The 20,896-nt window shown below is 40.3% G+C and overlaps 1 protein-coding gene across 12 annotated transcripts in view; it reads left to right on the top strand.

The window, feature by feature from the left end:
• The window catches only part of MB21D2 (Mab-21 domain containing 2), a 98,629-nt gene extending 78,798 nt beyond the window's left edge, over positions 1–19,831 (top strand). For all 12 annotated transcript variants that reach the window (XM_039850859.1, XM_039850860.1, XM_039850867.1 and 9 more), the window contains one exon: positions 17,061–19,831. In XM_039850859.1, coding sequence (XP_039706793.1) covers positions 17,061–18,325 — 1,265 coding nt within the window. In that variant the 3' untranslated portion in view covers positions 18,326–19,831. The remainder of the gene's footprint in view (positions 1–17,060) is intronic.
• The last annotated feature ends 1,065 nt before the right edge of the window (positions 19,832–20,896 follow it).

The raw sequence follows: 20,896 nt of genomic DNA, 5'->3' as shown, positions 1-20,896 counted from the left end.
AGAACATAAAGGCCAACTGGTCCACCAGCTTATTGGTAGTGAGGAAATGGCCTGGGGAGGGAAAATGACGCCCTCTCCCGAGCACTAGGACTGCGCCCAGATGTGCTGCTCTGGGTTCAGAGCCCCCTTGCGGTCCACAGTTTCTCCCCAGTGCTCGGAAGTAGAGGGTGTGTTGTCCAAGCTGCCTGCACTTCTCAAGCTCCTGTGCCGCCTTGGAATGTCTCGAAAGACGAAGAGATAGTCAAACGAGCAAGTGAAGTTGGCAAAGAATGAAGCCTTTTTAGACAGCTTTGGAATGATTAGAGCAGGGAGGTGGGGACCCCACAATGCATTCCGTAGAGAGTAGATCTTTTGTAAGCACTGATTTATTTTTCTGCTGAAGGCTAGCCTCAGGCAGAATTGGGAAATAGCCAGCTCTATATGATGCAGTGATTTTCAAACCTTTTTCCCCACCTCCCTTTCAAAACAGTGGGACTCTTACTTCAAATAGAAGCATCAGAGGAAGCCCAATGTGTAAAACAAATAAAAATGGTTAAGTGGGGGTGGGAGGCCCAGGTTCTGTCTATTTGGTGCACAGTCTCTTTACATTTCTGACCTACCCACACCCTCTACTCATTACAGGACTCCAGGGGAGGCTTGACCCTTGGTGCTCCATTTGGACCAAGCCACCACTGCAGTGAAAAGCCAGTGTTTGGGACTCAAGCAACCCCACTTAGTTACCTTAGGCAAATCCCTCAACTACAGAGCCTAACTTTCTTTTCATGTAAATTAATGACAGAGCATCAAACTGAAAGATCTTTGCATGTAAATGTTGATAGAACGATATACTTGGTTCATAGCAGACTTTCTGTAAATGTTGATTCCTGCTTCTCTTTTTATCTCATTTTCCTTTTCCCTTTTCCATTTCTTTTTCCCTTGAATGTCCTCCCTCTCTTCAGGAGCCCAGCGACCTCTGCCTCTAGCACTCTCCAGACCTGCTCAGCTCTCCAGGAAAAGTAAGAGTCACTTATGTTCTAGGGTCAGCTCCGGTCAGCTCTGTCTCCTCCAGGAGCATTTCCACCGGCACCTCTAGACTCTGGCAGGAGACCTTCAACCTTTCTCTTTAATTTTCAGTTATTGAGAGCTGGCTTGAGCAGTTAGCATTCAGGGGAATTGTATTGAGGGACTTTGCAATCAGCAGTCATTCCTTCTGACCAGCTGTCTGACTTCTTTGGTCCCTGGTTGAATTTAGTCTGGGCACTTATGTAATGATGCAGTGTGTGCATTCTTTAAAATCCTCAGGTTCTGCGAAATTGCTTTCTAAAAACATCAGGGATTGTGGGAATCAGAGGGTTATGAGAAAATCACTCAAAACCCATTAGACTTTATAACCGAGATGTTAACAAAAGCCATGACAATACTAAAAAATGAAGAAATATCATTCTAAGATAGAACTTTACCTTTAAAAAAGGTTAATGGAGGCTTGATGGAAAAGGTAAAGAAGGATTAAAGTTGTTGAATTTTGGAGACAAAGATAAAATGGACTAAAATCTCTCTCTCTCTCTCTCTCTCTCTCTCTCTTGACACACACACACACACACACACACACACACACACACACACACGGCATTTCCATGACAGCCGATATGCTGGTCTGAGCCAGGAAGAATGTGAGTGTCATTCTCTCCATGGGTTTCTATATTCTGCTGTGATTGAGTATGTTTGGGTTAGTTGCTATTCTTTGGTTGTACAAAATATTAACATTCTGGAAAAATCGCATATGAACACTTCTATTGTGCTGACATGATTCCACTATTTGCTAATTCATACAAGCTAGGTCATATTACAATGACAGACTGTATCCATTCAGACTAGATCTCGGTAGCCTAACCCCCAGAGAACTCGGGGGGTGGGGGAGGGAGACAGCTGAGTAAGGCTCTCTTCCCTGTTCACAAAACCTCATGATCCTACATGAGACAAGGGAATGAACTCAAATAGCTGCAGTACAAGTCACATCATAAATCTCATACAGTGTCAGGTTAATCAGGAACTATTTCCAACTGTGGAGGGTTACGAGGCAAAAGCTTTCAGGAGTAGAATTGGCAGGATTTCACCAGGAGATGAAGGGCAAACAAGAAATGGGGGAAGCCAGAAAGCACAGGGCATATTTGGGGAACCAGCATATTTTGGGGGCAGCATTTTGGTGCGAGAGCCACTGAGGGACATATGGGAGCAGTGAGATAAATGTAGAAATGGAGTTTGACTTTAGGATGTAGGAGGCCTTGACTGCAGCGATAAGGGTGTCATCAAAGAATTTTAAGCAGGGAAGTGATGTGATTAGAGTCATCCTTTAAGAAGCTCCTTTGGCAGCTTATGCAGGGTGATGGTGGTGAGGAGTAGAGTCCAATTAAGAGGTGTTAATAGCTATCCCTTTTAGAGATGTGAGGGCCTGAGCTTGACCGTGACAGTGACACAGTGGCAGTGGCATGTGTGGTGAAGGCACGATGCAAGGGACATTTTGGAGACAGAATCTCAAGCATTTATCACACCAAATGGATGGTATAAGGCTCTGGTATTACCTGTCTAATGATGACATATTTACCGTTTTGGGTTATGATAGTCAATATAGAGCTTGGTTTTGGAATGTTTGAGGACTCATATGCTGAGGGCTGGTGGGAGCCGCGGAACACCTATGGGTTCTGCAACTGGTCTGTGCTGAAGTGTGGGCAAAGCTTGTGACCCTTACGTTACTGCTGCGTGATCCATGCAGATACAATAAAAGAGCTTGCCCTCAGCTCTGGGAGGGGAGAGGTTTTTTCCTGTATTGAGAGACCTACCTACCCGAGCCCAGTCCCTGCTCCAGTTCTGTTCCCAGGACCATAGCATTTTTAAATTTGAAAGACTTCAGAAATCATCTTATCTCTAAATCCTTTGCTAGATGGAAAACTATGACCCAGAAAGGTCAGGTATGTGTCCAGGGTGAGCCAGAAGCAGAACCCAGACTAGAACCAAAGACTATCACTTACCAATCTTTAGAAAATCTTTTAAGTAATTTTCTGTGTATTAGAGCTCTCCAGAGAAACAGAACCAATAGGATATAAAAAGAGATTTATTGTGAGGAATCAGCTCATTTAATTATGGAGGCTGAGAAGCCCCAGTATCTGTCATCTGCAAGCTGGAGACCCAGGAAAGCCGGTGGTTTAATTTGGTCTGAGTCCAAAGGCCTCAGAACCAGGGAGCCAGTGGTATAAATCTGGGTGAAGATGTGATGAGATGTCCCAGCTGGAGCAGTGAGGCAGAAAAAAAGGAACAAATTCCTCCTCCCTCCCTGTTCTTGTACTGTTCAGGACTGGGGGGCGGAGGAGGGAGGCGTGTAGATGCTGCTCCTGGTCCCACATCGGGAAGGAAGACAGTCTGCTTTCCTGAGTCTACCAATTCAAATGCTAAACTCTCCTGGAGACACCCTCACAGACCCACCCAGAGATACTTGACCAGAAATCTGGGCACCCTCTGACACAGATTGACTATTCACATTAATTATCATAGGCTGCTTGGAATTGCTAATCATAATACTTTGTTCTTAGAGAGCATTTTCTAATTTTTCAGTTTTAATTTACCTGTTCCTCTTTTGACCCTCATGATCTCATTGGTAGACAGACGTTTCTCTTTACAGGTAAGCAAATGACGTGTGACAGGTAGTGACCTAACCGACCATATGATGACTTAATGGAAAATCAGGACTAGAGCCTAGGTTTCTAATTCTGATTCCATTTTCTTTCCCACAGTTGAATTGTAAATTCTGTGGCTCTGCTAAATCAGTGGTTTTTAAAATGTGGTCCGGGACTAGCAGCATCAGAATCACTTGGGAACTTGTTAGAAATGCAGATTCTCAGGCCTGCCCCAGACCCACTGAATCAGAAACTCTGGGGACTGAGGACCAGCAATCTGTTTTATAATAATTTCACCAGATGATTCTGCATGCTAGTTAGAGAACCACTGTGGTAGCAAAACAATCTGTTCGGTATCCAGGATTTCACTACATTTTGCTCATATATCAAATTTATGAGAGAATAGAAAAGATAATATTAAAAACTGACCATAAAAATCAGTACATCTGTCTTTTTCTCTTTTCCATCCTCTTCTCCCCTTTCCCTTCATTCGTTACTCCTACCGATCGGGTAATTTGTAGTAACTTTTCACTAAAAGCGTTTTCTTACAAAGCTGGCAGAGTTGTCATGAACTTTAATTCATTCAACCCACATTACTTGACACTTACAAAGCATGAAGAAACTAAAATCAAAAGAAAAAGAAAACAGGGGAGGGAAGGAAATGGTTGAATAAATGAATACTGGAACATTTTTTAAAAAGTCACATGCCCAATTAACAAGATAAAAACCAGTGTTATTGATTGACCTAGAGAAGTGTGAGCAGAATGCTATTTTTAAAAGAAAATTGCATTTTCTCAACATCTGCAAAGTTTCAGACACTATGTTGGGAGCTTTATGTAATTGTTTCAGTCATGACTCATAATAGCCTTTTGAAAGAGGTGGTATCCTCATTTAAAAAAAAAAAATTAGGAAACTAAAGTTTCAAAAAATCAACTTATCCAAATGTCACATAGTTAATATTAATAAATCACGATGCTAGGGTTCACATTCAGGGTCTTCTGTATTCTAGATTTGTAATCTCTCCATCACATTATCTCTTCGGGCATCTTTCTTTTTCATATGCCCCTTTCGTCCCACAGCTATGGAATTTTATCAGTAAATGTATGACATCCCATCATTTCAATAGGATTCTGGAAACAGCACTTGGGCATTTGGGCTTTGCCAGTGAGAAACACTGTCTCTGAAATCCAAATCTATTTGTGACTCACTTTGAAAGCATATTGGGGCGATTAGGTATGAAGTTAAAATACTTATACCCAACCATCAGGCCTTTTCCTTTCCTTGGTTGAAGTCTGCCCAACAACTGAAAAGAAAAATTAGGGAGGCACGACCTCTAGTGGAAATGCTGAGAACTTGGCTGTGGTTTTGTCGGAGGGTTTCTCCCCACACCTCTTCCTTCCCCTGTTTAAAATGGATTTATGGAACTTTTCATCAGAAAGCCGCTCTCGCGACCAGATGTGGGTCTGTGCACAGGTGTCATTTTGGTCACTACCATAAAAATAGGAATTTCTGGGTCTCAAATTCACTCCACACTTGTGTTTGAGTCCTTTAATGACTTTTCTTGAGCCAGCACCATCTTATAAAAGAATGCTTGTCCTTTAGCCTTTTTCCCACTTAACTATAAAACCTAACCTGAGTGGATTTTTGGAAGGGACACTGTATGAATACGGGTGTCTGTATTTAATCCATCGTATATGAGTTCACTTCCAGGACAGTTGATAGCCTTGGAAATTGTACACTTCTATCAAACTGTGTGATCTTTGGTTTCAGAGACTGAGCTGTAATTGTGCCCATCACCACAGGTTTATTGCTTGACTGCCAAGTCAGCTTCACAGCTGATACTCACTGACCTACATATGTGCTCCCAAGTGAGGGGCGGTGTGGGTGCCAAGAACCCTTAAGGATTCTAGGTTGATTACACAATTGCTTTGCACAAGTTTAAGATTGAATGGAGGACAAAAATCAGCCACTATCTTCTGGGTGGAGGGAGATAGAAGGTATGAAATAGTATCTACAGCAAAAAAAAAAAAAATCTTTTTCACCCAAAGCAATATGAATAACTGAGAGGCTGGACATAGTAATGTATCCACCAGTTGTGAGGCATGAGAGATGTCTTGTCTTTTCTGAATCTCATTTTACTGTCGTGTTTCCAAAGTTCCACCGAAGTTGTCTTTCCTGGTAATCTTGACTCTTCAAGATTTTAGAGATTTACTGATAGAGCAAACCCCTTCCTTTAACTTGACAGCTTTGCCTTTCTCGAGTCCACGTAATTAAACTTTCTGCTTTGAAACTGAGGGAGGGAGCAGACAATCTCAAGTTTTTAAAACATTTCACATTGCTGGTTTAAAACACACATCTCCTTGAAGATGATGCTTTGGTCCTTCTGGAGTGGGGATGTGGTGACTCCTATTTTCCCCAGACTCCTTGTTTAGAGACTCTTGGTTATAGGCAAGTGGAATGGAAAGAACCCTCGGTTGAGGATCAAGATGTTGGATTCTATTCCCAGCATCTTTGCCTTTCGGGCTTAATCAATCTGCTCTGGGCCCTGTCAGGTGGAGTATAAGACCTTGAAAATCAGTTCTGGCTCCAGCAGTCTATGATTCATTCATTTTTGTGTGGGGTACACACATACAACTTAAACTTCATCCCCGGAGTCCAAGAGTTACAGAATGGCAACTGATTTGGACAACATCCTTCAACGCTATAAAGTTAAAAGAAAACAACCCTCCTATATCTTCCTTAATAGCCACCATTTTAGCTCACAGTTTCTGGCTAGAATATTGAATTCCCCTTTTCATCCCCACACACATGTTCCTTGCTTTTTGACTTTTCTTCTGTATCGGGCAGGCATGGATCTAAAACACTGCAACAGTTTGCCCCACTTTCAAATGATCTACTTGTAATTTTAAACTGCAAATTCCAACTTCCCCGCAGGGCTTTGATAGTTGTTTTTTCAAGTCTGACTTCTTTTGATGTGAACATTTGTAAGCCCAAACAGTAAAGTATGTTTTTACCCAGAGACTGAAGGAGTTATCAGGTAGACAGCTGTGGTTCAGAAGTAGATTCTGCTCTTTATTTGTCTGTCAGACTATTAGTACTTTTTTTCCATGTCTGTTTTTCCCCAGAAGCACTTATTTGATCCCTTAGTCCTTCCTTAAATTAGAGGTACAAGTTTAGTTGTACTAATCTGAAATTTTGTATGGAACGTTCCACCTTTATACAATGGAAAACTTTCATGACTTGTTCACTGAGCTGTCTTTTGAAAAAGCAGAATTTTAAGATGTTACTACTTTGTTGTTCGGAAACTTGATTGAGGATATTAGATTTTGAAATAACATTTATTTTTTTGGATGAAGATAGAGACAATATAAGCTCTCATTATTGATGTATTAGGTATTACAACATTGAGCTATATGGAAGATTGATTAATAACTATTGTCTTGACACTTAAAGATAAGTTATTGTCTAGAAATGATATGTGTTTATTTTGCTGGTATAGATAAGGAACGAAGCTTATCAAATATCCCTTGAGTCTAGTTGTAACTGAGACCCAGAGGTTGACCATCTGTAGATTGCCGCTGGCAGAGCCCACTGCATTTAGAGCCCTTTCTTGCCCTTTTTTGCCCTTTTTTGCCCATCCTGCAAGGAACAAATAACCTGATGAAGAATCCAAGCGACACACGCTTCCTTCAAAATAATTGTGTGTGGTCAGACTACTTTTTAATCTAGTTTAAGCCAAAGAACTATGTGGCTATTTCGTGCACTTATTTGGCCTAGTCAGCCATCAAGAGCCTCGGTTTCCACATCTGTGCAATGAGAACTACAATGACCTTCACTGAATTATTGCTGGGAACAAATGAGAAAATGACCATTCTCTGGGAACTGCAAAGCATCATACAGTATAAAGCAATGTTTGTTTTGAGTTTATTGATTGAAGTCAGATAAAAAAAAAATCAATTTCCTTTTTATTAATCGTCTTGGCTTTTAAAATCTTTTAATGTATTTATTTGTAGTCAGAATTAAACAGTTTTGCAGAAAGAGTAGTGCCTTAACCTCATAACTTCAAGGACTACTTCCTCTGCCTTTTGTCTTCCTTATTCTTGATACCTGAGGCTTTGTTCGTGATTTTTTTCATCTCAGCTGCAGCAAATGAGAGCTGAAACTCTGTCCTGCAACCAGCTCTTCAATATACTTTGAGACTCGCTTGTCAGCCATGTTACCTTCTCAGGCAAAGCATTTCTTAGTCTTGGTTCAACTTAGTTCTAAAGCCTGTCAGCCTCTGAATTCCTAGATTTTCTCTGGGAGACCAAAAGGCAAAGTCGTTAGTCGCAGGGTGGTTGTACCTGGGGGCAAATAGGCCCTGGGGTGATGCTTTTAGTATCGTCTTACCGAGTCTTATCTCTTTGCTTAAGCCTCTATTTCCCCAGAGCTTTCATTCTAGGATTTCATGTCTTTAGAGCCCTGCTAGAATCTCTTAGTAAATGAATGGAGTGAGAGTGCCATCTCCTGGCAGTTGTTGGAAATTGCTTAGTAAGGTGGCATCTATAAAGCTCTGTTTTGGAGCATCAAATTAAAAATGCACCTTCATAATCTTTTTAAAAAAAGTATCAGGTATTAGACTTTCATCCTAGATCACATTATAATTATATAGTAGTTTTTCTCCTAATCTCTAGTTATGATTGTTGGCTGAAAATTAGTGCTTTGAGGAATGTACTAGAGTTAAATTATTCTCAAAGAACAAGAGGAATGCCTTTGTATAGTTACCGTATAGTTTATAGTCAGCTCATTAGCAGGTTCTTAGCTTCTCCTTTTCATATGTTCTGAGAATGTAATATGATTTCCTTGCTTGCAGGTATAGTGGCTCTGGAGTCTTTCATCATGTCTGGAAATGACAGTGTCAGATTGACACCTAAGTATATCACCCTGACATTTTCCATCCTGGAAGATTCTCTGTCTTAGGCTATAACCATCTACTCATTCATTCAACTGACTTCTGTTATGGTTAGGACATAGTCCACAGGTCATCAGACAGAGAGACACCAACAGATCAACAAATAATTGATAATTGGTCTAAGCACTACACTAAAGAAAGTATGGATAAAGGTCATTGAATGGAGAGATTAAATATATTTGGATTTTTTTCCCCATACGATTTAGAGAAACAGAGGCAGAATAATCCCAAACATAGGCTAAATGAGAAATGGCATTTTGGTCTTTGAAATTGGCTTGAGACGTTTACATCCGAATGAGGAGGGTCTATTTGAACAACCTGTCACTCTGAAGCTTGGTTCCTGCAGTAAACCCGGAAGCCAGGCTCATCTATGTTTTCACTTTTTCTCCTCAAACTTTGTTCCCATTGTTTTCTTTGTAATTGGAGGAAGAAATGCCTATCTTTAAGTAATGTATGGATTTTTATGTCTCCAGAGTTCTCCAGAGTTCTCCAGAATTTAGTGAAGATTTAGGATGTCTTTTGGGAAATGAGGAGAATTGGTATATTAACAAAACAATAAATAGGGAAAGTGCTAACTGTAAACGCCCTGGAAAACATGTGTGTTGATTGGAGAAAGCCGATGAACTCTTTTTTGAGAACAGTGCTTACATCTAGTTTTATAAGTTGCGTATACCAGATCAATGACTCGATGTGGGAAAGAGCAAGTCATTCAGTATCATTGGCTTATACTTCTGTTTTCATGGCTAATTACATGTGTGAGATGTTTGGATTCTATCCAGAATTTAGTAGAGACGAGCCTGTCTAGCACTATTACTACTACTACTACTACTACTACTACCACCACCACTACTACCACTACTACCACTACTACTACTACACACACACACACAGAGTCTGAGAAACAAGAACCACCTTGGTGTGCTAGTTCATTTGAGAAGTGATACTAATAAGCACAAGAGGGAGTAGGGCAATTGAAACAGAGAAGAAATAAAGGGTCAATAAAGGGTCTGTTATGAGCAAATGAGTACATTAATCTTGTGGGAACCCCTGGGAAGTTGTGTTGAACCCACCTTGGAATTGTTCCACCAGAGTCTGGAGAGTCTGGGGCATTTTTCCACTGACTCCTGCCCTCCACCCTTGGAGGGTTGTCCCCAGCGATATCAGTTCTGCATTAACTCCCCTGAGCCTCCTGGTAGTTCCTGGAACAGAGACAGCCCTCAGGCAAAGGAGCAGAATCCCTGGCCTTGAGGAGGGAGGCTGGCAGCTTGCAGGAAACTGCCTACTATAGCTTCAAGTGAAGTCAAAGTCAGGCCTGGGACGCAGAGTAGGGCATCAACAGTGTCTCCTCCACACACACCTGCAACATTTTCATGTATTTACATATATTAGGAAGAGGTAAAGTCAAGTGAAATTTATAATAATAAGGAATTATTATTAACTTTGTTTAGATATGAGAATGGTACATATACATCACCAAATGAGAAAGGAATGTAAATCGCACTCAGCTGTCACCGACAGAGGTGATTGGTATATAGTTGACTTAATTCTGAACATCTCCATCGCAAGTTTCTTGCTTTTGAAGATCAGGAGAAGTAATCTGGTCATCACCGATACATTTCTGTATCCTGATGTAGCCACTTGATACCATATTGACATTACTCTTGCTTTTCACTTTGTTGTTTTTATCTTTCAAGAATGAGCCTTCTAACGTGAACTCTCCTCCTGTAAATTGAAAATGTAGCTTTCGCGTCATTAGGGCTGGGGGAAATTGCCAAGTGGGGCTAATTACAGTTCCTTTGAGTCTTGACAGTAAGTTCCGATTGGCAGTTCTTTTTTTAAGAACTAAAAAGAAAGGAAAGGGCTAGATTTAGTAGGTGGGAAAATGTATTGATAACGTGTGTGCATGCACGTGTCCAGAACCCATGTCCGTTTATTGACTACCAAGTAAGCAAGCACCAGACCGCACGCTAAGTAACTTGGTGTGCATTTTCTTGTTTCGTTCCTGTGGCCACCCAACCAACTTTTTAGTTGTTATCCTCCAACTTCATTTAAGGAAACTGAAGCCCAGAGTCATTAATTGTGTTGCTCATGAATGAATTAGACTTGAATCCAGGACTAACTCATAACTCATGTTCATTCTGTTCAAAATACCTTAGTAAATTTTGACGAAGCCTGCCAAGTTTTAGAACTTTAGTTTTAATTTTTAAGAAAGAAGGTCACAAATAAATTAGAGGCTTTTTTTGTTCTCAGTCTGACTTTTGGATTATTAGTAAATGATTTTATGGACATATGCAGACAGTATTTCATATTATGCCATGTAGCAAATTACATAATCCCTGGGTTATAGTTAATAAGGTATTCAGGTTGGTTAAAACAAATGATACACTCAAAAAGCAGTTGCCTTCTAACCCCAAGGTCTATATTAGTCACTGCAGTAATAAAATAGGCTATTGACCATGATAATATTTTTCATTTGCTGAGCCTCTTTGCCAGTAACTGTGCCAAATGCTTTATATTGTTATCTCCTGTAGGAGTGAAAATAAGCCATGAATACAGCCCCCTGCAAAAATAGGTATGGAGAGTGCTGATGTAAGAATTCAGATCAGGACCCTTCACACAGGTGTGCAAGTGGTTCATTGCATGGGACACTTGTTCTGAGGGAACAAGAAAGGGCTGGAATCCAGCCGAGCCTCTTGCTGAGCTGTGCGCCATGCTACATGATGACGACATCCACCAGAGCCGCCCTCCCCAGGCTAGCAGCAGTCTGGTTATGGTGAGGGAGAGAACGTTGCATTCATTTCCCTTCATCTAACGTGTTTTGTATGGCTTACATGTGCTAGAAGATTTAGATAGATTATCTTGTTCAGTTAAATCTTCAAAACAGCTCTGGGGAATATGTGTTGTTTGGCTAATCCAGTTTGATAGGTGTTGGAGAAAGGGAAGAACATATGGGGAAAATGAACAAAATATCTACTATGTGCTTAGATGTTTCATATCAACTCTATAAGAGCAATTTTATAGTTTTTTTGTTTTGTTTTGTTTTAAATAGATGAGGGATTGGAAGCTCACAGAGGTTAAATAATGTGACAGTCTTACTTAAGTAGGAAAGGACAAACCCAGGATTTAAACCCAAAGCTGTCTTATTCTGACTCCAATGCTCTTGTATGTATATTAGTGTCAAAATGGGAAAAGAGCAAGGAAGACGTCTTTGAGGAGGCATCTTTGAATCAGTTCTAGCTCTACATATATTTGACCAGTAGATTGTTACCATACACGGATTAATCAGTTTTCTAAAAGATTTAAATACAATTACATGCAGTTATCTCAGAAATTATGCCAAATAAAACAGACTCTTTGATTTATAAAACGTATTACTATAATTGTTAATGATCACCCAGCAGATTATTGAAAAGCTGGGATGTTCTCTTGGTATCTTAATTCTGTGTTTCCTGTATATAGTAGTATATTTATTTGGGAATATAGTACTAATAGCTTCTTGCAAGTCAGATCATGTCCATTCTTTCTTGTGATAAATGTGGATAGCAGATATGTCCTGCTGCTTTTCCAAGGTCACACTAAAGCTGTGACGAACGAAAGCACAAAGCTGGCACTGTGCCTTGAGACTTCTGCTACTTCCTTGCTAAGCCATTCTACATTCATGGCAAGTTGGGTCATTGTGTCATAGGGAGAACGGTATGTATGTGCCATTCTGACCTTTGCTGCAAATGTCGGAATAGGACAGTGTTGTTAATCTGTCACTAGGGCTGTGTGACCTTGAATGAGTTCTTTCTCCTTTTCGAACCTCAGCTTTTTTCACTTATAAAATGAGGGACTTCATATATATGATTTCTGGCCATGAATGCGGGAAATGTTAAAAATCTCCCGCAAACTGGGGTCATTAAAAATCCCATGGACTGGCGACTTTGTTAGAAGATAGCCATGTCTACTTGTTGGAATGTTTCTCAGACTGTCAGGTAAGCTTTGCAAAAACATTCACTCCCTTGAAGCATAAATCATAATACTTTATAAGAAGGTTTTATGTCCTTTATTAACAACCAAGGAGACTGCCTCCCTAGGGGATGGATCAGAATCACAGAAGGATATTGTCAACGTTGTCCTTTCTGTGTCCTTTGTACTGTTAAGAATCATTGGCATAATGAGGCACGGTTATTGGTGCGTCACATAAGTTGGGACAAAAGAGATGATACTTTTTTATGAAACAACAATTATTGTTGAGATATTCAGGTCTTTTTTTAATCTACATAGGAATCTTTTATATACATAAAGACACACATATTGAGAATTTATCTAGTTCTGTAGCTTTAATTATAAAAGTTTTACTCTTTGATAAATAGATCTTTCTCCCATCAACATAGATGAAAATTTTTTTGTCTTGATTTGTTTTAAGGAATCTGTACAAGTACTGACTTCACTTATCTACTTAGTATTTATTAAACCACCTGCGTGAGTTCAAGTGATACCTAGTTCTTGTGCACTGTTGTTAGGAATCGCATTCTGTGTTTGAGTGATGGAGGTTAGTAATTTGAAATCAGTGCAATGTGATAAAGTTTTATTCACTAGAATATAATGGAGTCAGGGACAGAGTTGCATTTTGCACTAGATATTCTAAAGAGAATCAGCAAAGAACTAAGTGGGTGATATCGAACTCATTCCTTCAACTGAAGGCTCCAGTAATATTAGGGTCTTCTTAAGCAGGAACTATGAAATAAACTGAAATCAAAGAATCAGTTACAGGAATTGAGGCAGTTTTACTCTGTGTTTTAAGAACAGGTATATGCCAATGCTTCCAAGAAAAGGAGAGACCCACTCGAGCAATAAGCTCTTTCTCCATTCCTCCTTTTCTTTGCTGCTGACAAGCTCAGTGGTAAATGTGCATCATCCTTTCATTTCCACTCATGACTTCGGATAATTTACTAATAGCTAAACAGCCAGAGTCACTGTATCTTACCCTCCTGCAATTACACAAAAATCCTTGGGTCAATTTAGAGTTGGCATTTACTGGAACTGATGCCTACAGTTAAAGTATACAATTGAATTTTCTTTCTCCTCCTTTTCCCTCCCAGCCCCTGGCTGTGTTTTAGTTGCATGGCAACCCATCTGCTGTGATAGCTGATGTCAGCTTATTTTCACTTCGACTTAGCCCAGAAAAGTTTTCAAGAAGGGCATTCGAGTTTGTGTAATGCTGGGGAAGGCTCCAATTTGTGTTACCAAATCATTTGTAAAACTGCAGACTAACAGGTTCTGGCAGGCTAAATGTAAATGTGGATATCACAAGGGATTAGGTTCCCTGACACTGTGGCTTTAGGGACTTGGTTTCTAACTTCTAGGAGCTCGGCAAATGAGCCTCCGCCATCTTCTCTTTGCTGCAGAAGTTCTCTCTGCACTTTAAAAGAATGGGAAGTGTTCAAATTACTCTGATTCCTAAATATTAGCATTTAGCCAACATTTTAACCCAGTATCTAAGCAGCATTTGGGAGGAAAGGAATAGTCTAGTGTGTAGTATAGCAACAAGTGAAACTATAACTTCTTTAATCCAGCAGAGGGCAGAAGACAGTTTTAGCTTTTCTTATCTATGACTATCCAAAGAAAATTGTGACAACCCAAGGCAAAATTTAGAGGCATGTTTATAAACAAATTATTTCTAGCCTGTTAATGCACAGGTTATTCTGATTGTATAGACAGGTTCTAGCTAGTGTGCTCAGAGCCAGTTCAATCCTATCTATGCAAAAAGATGTGTAGATTATTGAGTTATTTATGCCAAGAGGGGACAGCAGTGTTGTACTCAAATGACTATACTGCTTCCAATCAGTTCAGATCTTATTTACTAACCATTTATGTTTATGGTACTCCAAATGCTAGAATGAAAGAATATTTGAAATAACGATGAGTAAATAATTTCATTATCAAATGTTTCTCTTTTAAAGTAATTATACCTACGTATAAGTCTATAAAATAGTGAAAACAATTTTCACAACCCACTCTGGCTTCTGAGAAGTCAGTCTTATCTTTCTATAGTGAAGCTGCAACTTGGGGTGGTGGTATTTACAACATTGCAAAGATGAGGTTAATACTGAAACAGAATGACAATTGCAAAACGAATCTTTGTCTTGGTGTTTATATAATTTGCTAAGCCTGGCTTCTAAAAAACACTTTTAACAGGAAAATGAATTTTCCATGCTGATTTGTAGTGAAGGTTGTTTTCGCTTGGGTAGTATGTTAGTGTCTTACATTGGGTTCCTCTGGAAGCAGTTCCTGATATTTATTAAGGAGCACCCTTGGGATCAACACTAGTGGAAAGGAGGAGATGGAAGCAGAATCGGGCAGAGGGAGAAGCTGGGTTTCCCTGTAGACCCAGTTCAGTCTTAGCTGACCCCTCTGGGAACTCTGGATTCAAATGACTCTTCAGAATATATATCCTAAACTGGGGCACTCCCGCGTTGATCAGTTATCGGATGTGTACCCTCCATCCCTACCCCAACCACAGGACATGACCTTGGTTGAGGTGGCTCTTTGTAGCTGAGACAATCCTTAAGGGATTGCGCTGACAGCACTCCTAGCAGCTGAGACAAGAAGTCCCTTATTGAAGAGGGATCTGGGTGGCACAGCACAGTTTGTGTGAGAAACAGCCCAAAAAATCAGATACACTGGATTTTCTTTTTGATGAATTGTTAACTCTGTAATGGTGGATAATTCATTGGTTGCTTTAAAAAGAAAGTGATAGCTTGTTGTATTCCAATCTGTATGGAAAGAAATGGTTAACGTGGTTTGAAAAATAGCATTTTAAAGAATGGAAAAGAGGATATTTTTATAAATGAGTGTTAGGTTCTGAGATATAGTGGTAGCATAAACACATAAACATGGTTTATTTATTTGCCTTGAGATTGTCCTATGAATAACAAAGTATGTCGATTAAAGGTAATTACAGTGAATAATGGAATTGTGGTTTGTGGTAGTTCTTTGCTATCTTTGGGGAAAAGTTTAAGTTACAGAGAGTGATGCTGGTAGATTGTCAGATGATGAAGCACAAGTAAATGTATAATAAAAAACAGGAGGCAGGGGCTGTAAATGTATGTTGTTCGTAGAACAGTCATTTATGTCTAGCTTTCATTTAAGCACTTCATGTTTAAACTTTATTAATTCCACCTATTCCTTTGTCATTCAATCATAGCTTCAGTTGTGTGCCTCCTGGGTGCAGACCCTTATGCCTGCTTAATCCGTATTTGAGACCTGATTCTCATTCTCAAAGAGCTCACAATGTCATCAAAAAAATCACATTTGTTACATTAACACCAATGTCATCAGAAAAGTATGTGATTTGAGAAGGCGTTAAGTTCATGGTGCAGGAGATGAGTTTTCTCAAATTTAATTTCTTCTCGAAAGCTCCAATTTTTACATTGACAATAGGTATTTCATTTGTTTTCATGAAAACAAGCTCATTGTGGTCACTTTTTACGGCAAGTGTCTATCAAGTACCCAGGTCTGAATACCTATATTATATCAATTGTTCTTTAAAGTAAAAATGTTCCGTGAACAAAGCAGCTGATTTAGTCCACAACTCAGTCACATGAATGCTTTTTTTAAAGACATCTTTTGTATTTAAATATGAAGAGGAAGAGCTTTATGGTTACTTCTCATTACTTCACACAGAATATAAGAAAGTGGCTCAAGAGTTGTGATTTAATAAAATGAATCCTTTTTTTCATTAAGGATTTTCTTAAGTGAAACTGTATTTTTATCAATGCTAGTGTGTGTCAGCAGTAAAGAATGCAGTGACTGCCCGTGCAGTTTCATGCCTCTGTCTTGATTTAATTAAAGCATCAGCAAGTTTGTCCTCCATTGCTTTTGTACCATCAGTTCAAGTGTCAACACAGTGGAAAAAGCAAACGATGCAATAGTATTATTATGAAAAGAATTATGACCTCACTGCCCCCTGAGAGTGTCCCACTTTCAACGTCCACAGCCCACATTGAGAATGGCTCTTATAGAGAATGGTTTTAAGCAAGGAGTGCCTGGGGGAGGGAGACTGATTTGGCAAGAGATGAACAAGCCTGGCTTTATATAATGGCAATAGAGATAGACAACAGGGAAAAAAAGAGCTGAAGCTTACTGAGGTTTTCAGCCTGGTTGACTGAGTGAGTGGATGGCAGTACCGTTAACCAAGGTGATGACTAGGGCAAGAGGAGCCCTGGTTTATGATTGAAAAAGATTCTGTTTTCACTGTGAGAGAAAAATCTATCATAATTCTCCCACTTGGAAAAGGATGGATTCTAGCACCGAGGAGAAAGAACAAAGTGCTGTTAGCTGGGTCTCTGCAGGAGCGTGAGATCTGGTTTTGTACTGATAATGAAGAGTGGTGTTTGTAAGCTCGGCACCTTTTATATTGATGCATAAGAATTTGTGTCTGTGCTTCCGGTAATAGTGCTTTCTTTTTCTGTTTCTAGGAATGGTGCAAAAGTTGGACCAAAAACTTCCAGTGGCCAATGAGTACCTGTTGCTCTCTGGAGGCGTCCGGGAAGGTGTGGTGGACCTGGACTTAGATGAGCTTAATGTCTATGCCCGGGGGACTGACTACGACATGGACTTCACCCTTCTGGTGCCAGCCCTTAAGCTACATGACCGTAATCAGCCTGTGACACTCGATATGCGCCACTCAGCCCTGTGCCACTCTTGGCTGAGCCTTCGGCTCTTTGACGAGGGTACGATCACTAAATGGAAGGACTGCTGTACCATTGTAGATCACATCAATGGTGCCACCAACTACTTCTTCTCCCCAACCAAAGTGGCTGACTGGTTCTATGATTCTATCAGCATCGTCTTATCAGAGATACAGAAGAAACCCCAGCGAGGGATGCCAAAGGTGGAGAAGGTAGAAAAGAATGGAACCATCATCTCCATCATTCTGGGTGTGGGGAGCAGTCGCATGTTGTACGATATTGTCCCTGTGGTGTCTTTCAAAGGTTGGCCCGCAGTGGCCCAGAGCTGGCTCATGGAGAACCACTTTTGGGATGGGAAGATCACTGAGGAAGAGGTCATTAGTGGGTTTTACCTGGTGCCTGCTTGCTCCTACAAGGGTAAGAAGGACAATGAATGGCGGCTGTCCTTTGCCAGGAGCGAGGTGCAGTTGAAGAAATGCATCTCTAGCAGCCTCATGCAGGCCTACCAGGCTTGCAAAGCCATCATCATTAAACTCCTGTCCAGACCCAAGGCTATTAGCCCCTATCACCTGCGGAGCATGATGCTCTGGGCCTGTGACAGACTTCCTGCCAACTACTTGGCTCAAGAAGACTATGCAGCCCACTTCTTGCTGGGCCTCATCGATGACCTGCAACACTGTCTGGTCAACAAGATGTGCCCCAATTATTTCATCCCTCAGTGCAACATGCTGGAGCACCTCTCGGAGGAGACAGTCATGCTCCATGCCCGGAAGCTCTCCTCCGTCCGCTCGGACCCCGCAGAGCACTTGCGCACCGCCATCGAGCACGTCAAGGCAGCCAACCGGCTGACGCTGGAGCTCCAGAGGCGGGGCAGCACCACCAGCATCCCCTCCCCGCAGTCCGACGGAGGGGACCCCAACCAGCCTGATGACCGTTTGGCCAAAAAACTGCAGCAGCTAGTGACTGAGAACCCGGGGAAGTCCATCTCTGTTTTTATTAACCCCGATGATGTCACGAGGCCCCATTTCAGAATCGATGATAAATTTTTTTGAGCATTTTGCTGACTTTGTTTTGTTTCCTGATTCTAAAACTCTTATAATGTGTCGTGCGGTTTGTGATGCTGTCTTTTCGTTTTTTACATATCCAGCCGAGATTGGATCTGTTAAGAACACATTTTAAGTCTCCTGTTTCTGCAGGATGGTGCAGGCTCTGAAACAGTATATTACTATTTCATATTCTGCCTCCGTTTTTGTTGTTTACTTTTTATAGTTATTGTCACATAGTTCGTTTTTGTTTTTTAAGAACTTGAGCCATAGGTGAAAATGCCCATGAATTTTCTTGCTTTTTTCTGTTTTGTACTTTGTACAAATTTGTTAATAGGGATGGGGAAACAATCTTTTTCTGACATAAGGATTCTATTATTTTTTGTTTCGGTTGTTTTTTTTTCCTACAGATATTCGAGAATCATCTGAACCTGGGAGCTACCTGGCGTGTTAGCTGGATTGAATTATTTTGACCAGTGGCCAGAGTAGTTTTCCCTTTTCCACTAAACAAGGTAGACTTTGAAAGTGATAATACTACAAATTGTGTTTTGGAGCAACTTCACTGAATGTAATTGTCCTCAGATCAGAACTTTGGATGGTTTGGAGGGTGTGTTTGACAACTTTCCAAACAGAATTAAGGTTTCCAAGTGGTAGTTTTCGTGTGTGTTAATTATTTGAAGCCTTATTTAAATCCTGTTAAAGAACATACCATTATAATTGTTATTTGCACTAATGAAATCTTTGCCATTGTCAGAGTTCCAGTGTGTGTATTTCAATATAAATTGACATCCACTGTTGAAATGCTGTCATCTTTTCATTTCTCTCAATCAGTAGAAGGATTCTTTACATTCGTTTAGTTTTCCTTTAATTTGGGGTCCCGTTTCGCCCTTGGTATTCACTGAGAGAAATTTTTAAAGCTTTATACCTGCCAAGTGACTTTATCTGAAGCTGGATTGAATAGGAGTTTTTGTATGTATTTCTTTTGGCTTAGAGAGCTAAGCTTTTTTGTAAGATCTCTTTGCTTCTGCTGAGAGTTTTAAAGAAAACTGGCAGGAAGGATTCATAATCCCCAAGTAGAAGATGCCACTATGCCTGTTCAAAATCAGCAGATTTTGCTATTGAGTGGGAACCAGGACATGTCTGTAGGGTGGAAACCTAGGTGTTGAGGTGCCCTGTCTTCATGAATGAAGTGACTTGCCAGGCTTAGGTGCCATAAAGCATTAGCTCTCTGTTTTGGTATGGACATGTGGCAGCCTGGTGTTTGAGAGGGCAGGGTCTGCTGATTTTTCAAAGGATGACCATGATGTCTACTACTGGGAAGATCAAGCAACGTTTTGGTTTCGATCTCGAATGTCCAGACTTACTGGTTCAATTTTGGCCATTTGAAATCAGGCATATGCAGTCTTGGGTGTTTGCATGGGAATTAATGTAATGCTTATAAATGAAAATGAAATCATTCAACCATCTTAAGTCAAACACAAAACTAATAATAAAAGAAACATACTGGCATTGGAATTTTGTTGTTGTTACTGTTGTTAGTTTGTAATCTGGAAACTGTTTTCTTATTAGTAATACCAACAGTAATTTTCAGTAAAATTGGGGCTTGCTCTTGTCTTTGAGGCCAGACGTTCACGTAGTGAACACCCAGTATTCTTTCTTCCCTTTCCCCAATTTTCCTACTAGTATCTACCTATCTTCCACATAATTTATGTCCTTCTTGGGAAATGATGTCACCCCGAGCTCCAGACCGCACCCTGATTGGCATAGGCCAATTGGCCACCATCGTTAATTAGGGATTGAGCATGGAACGTAAACCGCTCTAATCAGAGACATGCTCAGGATTCTAGCTTGGGACACGGGGAAGAGGCATGCACTCTGGATATGGAAGAGGAAGCACTTGACCTCTATCTCTGACACCTATCTCATAGTCATGACTAGAGCCAGCCTGAGGATGCAACTGACATTGGGCAGTGCTATGGAGAGATGGGAGAAAAAAGCATGAGCCAGCAGACACTGCCCTCCCCACTCCCAAGTCTGAGGTCTCTCCTCCCAATGGACTTTCTAGTTAAACAACTCAACACTTAGTTCTTTTAGCCATTTAAATTTGGTTCAGTTCATCAAAATGTTTAATCTGATATACCAAACTATTTCAGTGTATTTAAATTAAGTTGATGCATGTCTCTTTTCTCTCTGGGGATAGATATCAAGGATATCCATATCAAAAAACTGGTTTTTACAAAGGCGCTGGCTTCCTTTAAAGTTACCTATAAACTGCCATAACTATGCTTTGAATTGGCATCTCAAATACAATTAACAATATTTACAATATTTTTAATCTTGTGTTTACAGAAAAAAATTTATTACAGGTGTGATAAGAACCTAGTTTCCTTTTGCCATCTCTGGCCCTAGTGGAGAAAGCTAAAAAGTCGTGAGTCAACTTTATAAAAAAGTCCAAAGGCCCCTAGGATCTAGTAACTTTAAAACTTTTTTTTTTTTTTTTTTAATTTCTGCTATTTGTTATCAGTACCATAAGCCTAAGACTCTTAGGCCAGACATTGTTGAATGTGGGTAGAAACAGGA

This window comes from Pteropus medius, unplaced genomic scaffold (genome assembly GCF_902729225.1).
Source record: "Pteropus medius unplaced genomic scaffold, Ma_sr-lr_union100, whole genome shotgun sequence".
NCBI lineage: Eukaryota > Metazoa > Chordata > Mammalia > Chiroptera > Pteropodidae > Pteropus > Pteropus medius.
The sequence above is the reverse complement of the archived record's forward strand: the minus strand, read 5'-3'. Positions and strand labels throughout refer to the sequence as shown.